The following is a 9,399-nucleotide window of genomic DNA, read 5'->3' on the forward strand; positions in this document are numbered from 1 at the left end:
CAAACTTACCAGTTTCTGTTGCATTGATTCCAACTCATGGAGACCCCATGTGTGTCAGAGAACAACTGTGCTCCACAGGGTTTCCAATGGCTGATTTTTCAGAAGTGGTGGAGAGGGTGCACACCCCTGCAGCAGAGATACCTCCTTGGCTTTAACAAAGGCCGCCTTTACAGGATTCTTGGAGGGCACTGCTCTAGGACCCCACAAGGCCCCTACTGTCCTGGTCAGGACCCTGTAGAGCAAATCAGAGGAAGGATTAGGTTATACATTGCCAGTCCTGCTTGGGTCTTCCTGGGGTGACAGTAGGGGCTGGCTCTAAGGACTCTGCACTGGGTTAGTTGGAGTTTTGCTCAGTTCATGTCAGGGTCATCATATCGACTGCTGGCAGGGCCAGGGCCACTCCCCTCTGCTACACTGAACTTGATACCTCAAATTCCTCTGGGACCCACAGGGAGGAACTGAAGGAGTAGTTCAGCCACCACTCCTGGCAGGGTGTCTCAGTGATGACAGCACAGTGGGGCTCGTTCTGTCTCGAGTTCCTTGGAGGGCTCACCCTTCCACAAGGGTCCTCACCTGGGGTGCCCACTTTGACCAGATCCCTCAACTCCCTGACATGCCCTGGAAAAAGTAACTGCAACTCACTAAGTCAGCATGCCAGGTCCCCAGGTTTCAAAGCAGGGGTGGGGCTTTATGGTTCCCCCTTACTACAGAGAGGAGTCACCTCATAATAATTCGGTGTCCTCACCTTGATTTCTCTTAGGGACCCAGTCTCCTGCCTCTGCTGAGTAGGCCTCCCCATTAGCCCAAGGACTTCATGGCATTGAGATGGCCCACCCTCAGGAGAAAAGAAGGGGGCACCTCAGTGTGATATCTCTGACCTTGGCTTCCCAGGTCCAAAAGTAGAGGGGGGACGTTGTACAGCCTCCTCTCTTCTTGTTTGGTGGGAGTTAATTCCATCTTTCTTCTTGAAGGATTTTTACCTTGACATCCACCAGGTCCTGGGATTCCTCTCTCTGCTCAATTGGGGCTTAATCTTAGGTCCTCATTTCCCTTAGACCCTCCAGGCAGAAGTCAAGGGTCACCTGAGCTCGTCAGATTTGTCCTAGGCTCCCAGGGCTCATGGCATTAGCAGGGTTCAGTATAGCCATCCCCATCTTGGGTCGAGTGATCCCTAGTACTTCAATCATGTCTTTCCCTTGACTCTGCACCATTCGCGGGACCCTATCCTCTGCTGACCTGAGGCCACAGCTCTCAGACCAAAAACCACACCTTCCTGAGACATGGACAGTTAGAAGTCAGAGTGAGCCACATCCTTTGAAGGCTGTTTTGGGAATCCTAGGGCTGGCTAGGGTGGCAGGGGTCACCTGACCGCAGATTTCTCAATTTGGTGACCCCTTCATTGCTCACTCAGGCTTATGACCTTGCTTCCAGGTAGGAACTGGTATTTCTCCATCTACTAATTTGAGTCCACTTGAAAGCAGCGGTGGGATTGGTGGCTCAGACCAAGGCCCTCACCTCCTTAGAGGGGAGTCAGGGTGTTTCACATCTGGCTACCCCTGCCTGGAGGCTCTCAGAGCTGAGACCAAGGATGGGATGCGGGCAGCCCCTCTTTTAAGGGGAAGCCTCCTAATTCGCACTAAGGGTCCTCGCCTCGTCTGCAGTTCGGGTCTAGGTCTCCTCCCTCATCGGAACTCGGGTGCTTTCTTGGACCAAGGCCTGCCCATCCTTAGACTTTACAGGCAGAAGTCAGCCTGGTGGTCTTGAGGCTGGCGGTAGGGGCGGGACTTTGTGGGACCTCCTCTGTTCTGCGTTAGGTGTCCCCTTAGTCCACATTCAGGTTCCTCACCTGGACTCCTGACCAGTCCCGAAACTCCACCCTCCTCCAATGATGAAAGTCTCAACACGGTCAGACCAGAGGCGTCGCCTTCCCGGCACTTCCTGGATGGAAGTCGGCGCATGCCCGCCCGTCACTTCCGGCCAAGGCTATTGGCGGGGACGGGGGGGGGGGTTTCGAGGGCCAAGGTCCTTAGAGGGGGGACTCCGAGGGCCAACAGCAGGGGTGGCGCTCTTAGGACTCCGCTTTTCCCTGGTTAATTGCTCACCACAGTCCACATTCAGGGTCCTCACCTTTACCCCTGATCAGTCCTGAGACTCCACTCTCTTCGGCTGAGGAGAGCTCACAGCCCCCCAAACCAGAAGCTGCACCTTCCCAGCACTTCTTAGATGGAAGCCAGGACATGTCACATCTGTAGAAGGCTGTAGGGAGGGTCTCCAAGATTAAAGACATTCGTGGTAGGGGCCGGGGACCCCGAGGGCCGACCGCAAGGGCAGGATTCTTGGGACTCCAGTGTTCTGGAGTGAGAAGTCCCTTAGTGCTCACACTGGGCTCTCGCCTTAATACCTATCAGAGCCTGGGAGTCCCGTGTATGAAGACCTGACTCACAGGCTCAGAAGAAGAGTCACATCAAGCTGAGACCCTAGAGGGGCAGATAAGGGTTTGCCACACCATACACTTGCGTGGGGCCTCACAGGAGTGCAGGCTGTTTCACTTCTCCTGGAAGATCATTTTTAGGCAGTAGGATGCCTCATAAACACTCAGGGTCCACACTTAACTACAATTAGGTACAAAACTCCTCCCTCTGCAGAAGTGGGGCCGCCCCTTTAGACCAAACCTTTCTACCCTGAGACCATTCAGGAAGAAACGATGGGCACCTCTGTTAGAGAACTCTCTCAGAGGCTTCCCAGGACTAAGAACAGAGGCAATGCTCCCTTCTACTCCTTCTGTTGATAGGGTTCCCACTCATAACACTCTGGATCCTCACCTTGCCTCCTTTGAGGGTCTGAGTCTCCTCCCTCTATGGACCTGGGGTATGCCCACAAGACCTGGTACCCTCCAGGCAGAAATGAGGGGACTCCTCATCCTAACATCTCTGCCCTGGGACTCCCAGGGCCGACAGCAGGGGGCATTTTGTGTGGCCTCCTCTGTCTGGGGTGGGTGGTTCCCTCCTTCCTCGTTCACAGTCTTCATCTTGAACCTGACCTGCCCTGGAAATCCACTCCCTGCTGAATCCCAGGTTGCTCCCCTCATATCAAGGTCTTCACTGACCTGGGACCACTGATTTGGAAGTCAGGATAAGGCATGTCCAGCCAGGACTGTCTGAAATCTCTCAGGGCCAACTGCAAGGCCAGACGCTAGGGGACGTCACTCTTCTTGAGGGGCCGCCCATCATCTTCATTCAGGGTCATCACTTAGATATCTATCAGAGGCTGAGTGTCCTTGCTTTACTGACTTGGAGGGTGTCCTTAGGCCACTGTCTCAGGTCCCTGAGAAACCTGAAAAACAAGTGAGGGCACTACCTGGGGCTCTCTAGGTCTCAGAGCAAGCCCTGTGGTTCTTTGTGTGATCCCTAAATTCTGGTGTGTTTTTCCTCTGTGTTCTCATCCACTGGGATCTTCTTCCTGGCTCCTCTTTGATTAAAGGCTTCCTGAGAAATGCAACATCCTTGCAAACTTGAGCAAATTTGCTGTTGGAAATCTTGCAGCGATTGGTTCCCTGCCCAAGAGTGAGGAGTGGCATAAATGAGGAAGCTGCAGCCAAAGACGAGAAGCCCAACACAGGTGGTGGACTGTCAGAAAACCAGGCTGATCTCATCCTTCTCTCCTTCAGCCACACACAGAGGCTCATGTAACATTGGTTCTGATAGATCTGCTTTCTACAGGCAGGGGCTCTCCAGGATGAGTTTATGAGCCCCGAATCTTTTCAGGTTATCTAGCCTTCTATATGTCAATGATTGTATTGTCATTGAATATTGTCTTTTCCTTTTCCTTATTCACACATCTCATTTATTTTAGTATTCACATAGCTCTGGCTATACAGTCCAACTCAATGCTCTGGGCACAGCAGTATTCATTTTCTTACCTGAGAAACATTTTGTACTGAAGAGAATAGTGAATTAAGAGACACGGGGTGAGCCTCTGGCTGGTAGGAGTGGTCGAACAGTGTGAGTTCCAGACGGATTCACACCAGGGGTCTAATCTAGCTCGCTCATGTACTAGACTTGCAAACTCAAACACATTACCAAACACTCTGAGCTCCGGGTTCTTCTTCTGTGAAGTGGGATTGATAAGCCCTGGCTTCTAGGGCTGGTGCATTGTGCGCAAGGCATGAGAAGCACCTGGCAAAGTGATTGTGCATAGCGGGTCTTTAAAGAATGGCACTTATTACTATGATTATTTTGAAACCACACAATACCAACAGCCATCTGAGAATTTTTTGTTTTGTTTTCTCCAGGTTTTGTAAGAATACGCAGTGCTCTAGGACAAAGACAACCAAATGAGAAGAAATACTACTTAGAAAGAAAAACTAAGTAATATTTTACAATACCTCCTTGTCCTTGAGTCAATTCCAACTAAAACCAACCCCATGTAGAACCGCCATATAGGGTTTCCTCGGCTATAAATTTTAAAGAAACAGATTGCCAGGTCTTTCTTCTGCAGTGCCACTGGATGGGTTTACACTGCCAACATTTATGTTAGTACTCAAGGTCAAAGCATTTTATCACTCATTAGAGTGTGTCGTAGTTATCTAGCGGTTATAACCGAAATACCACAAATGGGAGGCTTCAGCAAATAGAAAATTATTTTCTCACAATTTAGGAGGCTAGAAATCTAAATTCAGGTGCTGGTTCTAGGGGATAACTTTAACTCTTTGTTTGTTGTGGACGAAGGTCCTTGTCTTTCTTCAGCTTCTGTTTCATCTTTCCTTGGAGATCTCACCTAGCATAGCAACTATCATTCCTCACTTGTGATTCCTTGCTTGCTGAATCACCTCCTTTATCTCTCAGAAGAGACTGGACTTAAGACAATCCTCGGACAAAAAACAAAACAAAACAAAACACTGCTGTCCAGAAGATTCTGACTCACAGGGATGCAACAGGACACAATAGAATTGCCCTATAGAGTTTCCAAGGCTATCAATTCTTACGGGAGCTGCGTGCAACATCTTTTTCCTCTTGAGAAGGTGTTAGGTTGTCTCAAGACAGGCCTTACAATCCCCTCTTTACATAAAAACACATATTCCCAAATAGCATTATAACCATGGTACTGTGTCATTATGGACAGGACCTGTTTTTGTGGGACACGGTGCATAAATTCAATCCATGCTAGGGAGTATATTTTTTAATATACATGTGGGTAGACTGTGCCAGTTTAATGCAACACAAAGCTCCTAGAAGTGCTATGAAGGACAATTTTCCCTCCCAACTGCCCTTCCATCTAAGCCACCCCAATTTTCATCAACATGGCCAGAAGTCCAGTCTTCACTTGCTGTTTTCCAAATGACACTCAAGACAACCTCATTCTACTGTCCTTTTTTCAATGGCATGGCCTCTGGATCCCCCAACCAAAGACAAAAAGCTACTGACTGGCTTCCTTACATGGAGTATCTCCCTATTTCTCAGAAACCCTGGAAATGATGTGCATAACACACACAGTCAGCATTTGCGTTCAAGAGCACTGGACAAGAACACAGGACACCTTCCGGAGTGCTCCAGGAGGCATTTCTCTCTGGTTTACCCCCAATTCCAGAGGCAGTGTGAAGAGCTGGTTGCCATTCCAGGTGCAGCCATTCTACGCTGAGACAAAATGGGAGTGTCTGATACTGTGAACCGATCCCACAGCCTCATCTGGACTTGCCCCGCCCCCCAGCCTCACCCCTACCTGCTCTTCTCGCCACCTACCCTTCCTTACCCTATGTTCCTAACTTAAAATTCCCCCAGCACACACTGAGAGATCAAAGTATCCCAAGGCCCCAAAATGCCCTCCCTCAGGACATTTACACTAGAGGGAACCCTGAAGTGCTCACTCCTTTTCTACTAGTCATGAGGTCTTAGAGAGTATCTCAACCTCCTCCTTATTTCATAGCTGCTGTTAGACTCTAAAATCTATACACGGGCTGCCACACCTTTACTTAAAGGGCCCCAGTACTAGCATGAAGCTTCCAAAGGGCAGATGCTCAATTACTGTTTGGGGAAAATAAGAGCCAGGGAACAAGAGATCAAATCATCACAATTTATTTTCTCCCACATGCTTAATAAGCTAAACAAATCCAAGCACATGAATGTTCTACTTTTACCAAATGGAATAAGAGAAACCAAGAATTGACCAAATTTTATGGTTTTCCGCCTCTACCTTGTTATCCGAACTAACTCTTGTGGATATCTTTAATATTTCCAAGAACATTCCTATTCCAATACCACGTTAACTAGCTCTGAATTCATAAGAAACATTTCAAGGATTTTCAATTGGTTTTACACAATACAAAACTCTTACCCTGAAATCTGAAAAATGACAATAAATACATGAGATGAATTTAGATTCTGAATCTTAACAATCCTTCAATTAAAAAGAACAACATTTGAAAAATTCAAAAAACGAGCTAAATCTACAAGTCACTCAACTATAACAGGAATATAAGAAGACATACATGTACTCCCTTCAGCCCCATGTTGCCTCTATTTCTTAGAAAGTTAACCAGCCATTTTCAACAACAAAGTGAAGGACCTGCATCAGAGTTCACCAGGGATGGGAGGACCAGCTAGACTCTCCCTGACACTAGCCCTGGCCCTGGCATGAGGACAAGCCCCGGCCCATTCTCTGCCTGTAGCTGTCTCTTCCTCATCTCCCCAAGTTTCTTTATATAGGGCTTGTAAGGCACTGGAATTGGTATCCTTGACCTTGGCCAAAAACTCCAGGACTTTTGTCTTGCTGGCTTCAGCTTGGGCTTCGGGACCCCACAGGAATTCGTAGCGTGGAGGATCACTGTTGGGCACCTGCCGGTATTCCAGGTACTTTGCCTGCACCAAATCTTTGGTGATGAGCTTCCGGGGCTCCCCAAAGATGAAGTGCGTCTTCCCATCGTACATCCCAAACACATTCAGGAATTCCCACATCTTCTCCTCGGTGGCCCGGTTGCCATTCTTGTAGATCATGGACAGGAGAGGCATCAGAATCCCGGTCTTAGGAATCCCCCTGCCACCACTCAGTTTCTCCTCCTCGGTGATCTCTAACTTGCTGACAATGGTATACGATTGACCTTTGGAATCGGCTTCCTTCACGTCAAGGCCAAAGACCAGCTCTATGCACTTAGAGGCTCTCTTCAGGATCTCAGGGAAGTGCTCCTTGTACCTTTTGTTTATGATCTTCAACATTTTTCCCTTGGTAATGTGCTCTTGCATTTCATACTTGGACAGCAGGAACTGCAGCAACATGGTCACCCTCCTGGTTAGGGGGTCTCTACGTGACCTCTCATTGGGGTATGGGGTAGAAGAGGAGCTTGGAGGTTCCTCATCTTGGCCATTGGCCCCTCTAGGAGCTCTTCTGCCTGAAGCACCTACAGTAGCAGTGGTGGTGGATGGCGCTCTCTGAGACCCCTGGGGAGTGCGAGAAGCAGGGGAGCTCTGCGGAGGCCCCCCAAAAGGAGGAGCAGAAGAGGACGGGTACCCTTCCTCCTCTGCTGCAGTGGCCTGAGCACCCTGGACACTGTGGATGTCACCTTGGGCCTGGCGACGTTTCTCGCGGGCGCGGAGCTTACTCTTATGACCACGAGGCATGATGACTCTGCTCGAGGACAGTAGGCAGGAATGGGGAAAGAGGGCAGGCGATGCAGGCCCACAGAAGGATGAAGACTAAGAGGATGTGCGCCCCTGTAGCAGAGAGATGCCTCCTTGACTTTCACAACCGACGCCTCTGCAGGATTTTTGAGGACACAGCTCTAGAACCTCACAAAGCTCCGGTTGTCCCGGTCAGGATCCTGTAGAGAAAATTAAAGAACTAGGTTGTAAATTGTCAGCCCTGCTTGGGGCTTACTGGGGTGATAGCAGGGGCTGACACTAGGGAATCTTTGTACTGGGTTATTGGGGATTCTTCTATTTTCATTTGTAGGTCCATAATATCAACTGCCGGCAGGGCTAGGGCACCACCCCTCTACTAATCTGACTCCGAAAACTCAGCTCCCTCTGAGACCCACAAGCAGAAACTGAAGGAACAGATCAGCCACCACTCTTGGCACGGTGTCTCAGTGATGACAGCACACTGGGGCCCATTCTGTCTGGGGTTCCCTGGAGGCCTCAGTCCTCCACCAGGGTTCTCACCATGGTTACCCCCTTTTACCAGGGCCCTCACCTCCCCAAAATGCCCTGAGAGTTAGTGAGTACAACTCACTAAGTCACCATACCCAGTTCCTCCAGGTCTGAACGTAGTGTTGGGGCTCTATGTTTTCCCCCTTTTTTCTGGGAGGAGTCACCTCATCAGAACTCAGTATCCTCACCTTGACTCCTATTAGAGACCACGTCTCCTGCCTCTGCAGAACACCACGTTGGTACCCCTTACTGTCAGGTCGATTCCCAGCCAACGTGACCCTATAGTACAGAGAAGAACTACTCCATGGAGTTTCCAAGAAGTGCCCGGTGGATTTGAACCACTCATCTTTTGGTTAGCAGCCATAGTACTTAACCATTATGCAACCAGGATTTTTTCTCCTGAATAAGCCTCTCCATTAGTCCAAGACTTCATGTCCCAGAGACCATCTCTCCGTAGGAACAAACCAGGGGATGCCTCAACCTGACACCTCTGACCGTGGCTCCCCTGGGCCAACAGCAGTAGGAGGCTTTTCTGCATCCTCCTCTCTTCTTGGGGGAGGGGTGAAGCGGGGTTAATTCCCTATTGCCTTCTAAGGGGTTTTTATCTTGACTGCCACCAGTATCTCAGATCCCTCTATCTCCTGAATTGGGGCTTAAACCTAGGTGCTCAGCTCCCTCAGACACTCCAGGCAGAAGTCCAGAGTCCCCTGAACTTGCCAGATTTGTCCTGGGCTTCCAGGGCTACTGGCATTAGCAGAGCCCACTGCAGTCCTCCCCATTTTGCGTTGAGTGGTCCCAGTACCTCAATCATATCTTCTTTTAACTCTGTACCATTCCTGGAACCCCACTCTCTGCTGTCATGAGGCCACATCCCTCAGACCAAAGACCACACCTTCCTGAGACCTCACAGTGAGTGAGCCATATCCTTTGCAGGCTGTTTTGGGAATCCCAGGGCTGGTCAGGGCGGTGGGGGTTACGTGACCCCAGTGTTCTCAGTTGGTGACCCCTTTTCAAGCCTCACTCAGGCTTCTGAACTTGTTCCTCTGTAGGGACTCTCCCTCTACTAACTTGAGTCCGCCCGAAAGCAGGGCTAGGATTGATGGCTCAGGCTAAGGCCCTCACCTCCCTAGAGGGAAGTCGGGGTGCTAAACATCTGGCTACCACTGCCTGGGGGCTCCCAGAGCTGACATCAAGGGTGAGCTGTGGGCAGCCCCTCTTTTAAGGGGAAGCATCTTCGTTAGCAGTAAGGGTCCTCGCCTAG

General features: G+C 49.9%; 1 protein-coding gene across 1 annotated transcript; it reads right to left on the reverse strand.

The window, feature by feature from the left end:
- Positions 1 to 1,906: 1,906 nt before the first annotated feature.
- Positions 1,907 to 7,610, reverse strand: LOC126068840 (melanoma-associated antigen B2-like). The gene is made up of 2 exons (XM_049871533.1): positions 6,716 to 7,610; positions 1,907 to 1,983 (listed from the first exon to the last, which is right to left on the reverse strand). The coding sequence occupies exons 1-2, from the start codon at positions 7,608 to 7,610 to the stop codon at positions 1,907 to 1,909; spliced, it is 972 nt and encodes a 323-aa protein (XP_049727490.1).
- Between the last annotated feature and the right edge of the window lie 1,789 nt (positions 7,611 to 9,399).

The sequence above is a fragment of the Elephas maximus genome, chromosome X, assembly GCF_024166365.1.
Source record: "Elephas maximus indicus isolate mEleMax1 chromosome X, mEleMax1 primary haplotype, whole genome shotgun sequence".
NCBI lineage: Eukaryota > Metazoa > Chordata > Mammalia > Proboscidea > Elephantidae > Elephas > Elephas maximus.

Coding starts and splice junctions, on each gene's coding strand:
- LOC126068840 (XM_049871533.1), bottom strand. CDS start 7,610: ATGCCTCGTGGTCATAAGAGTAAGCTCCGCGCCCGCGAGAAACGTCGC. Junction 1,984..6,715: donor GGTCAAGGATACCAATTCCA/GTGCCTTACAAG, acceptor CCCCGCCAATAG/CCTTGGCCGGAAGTGACGGG.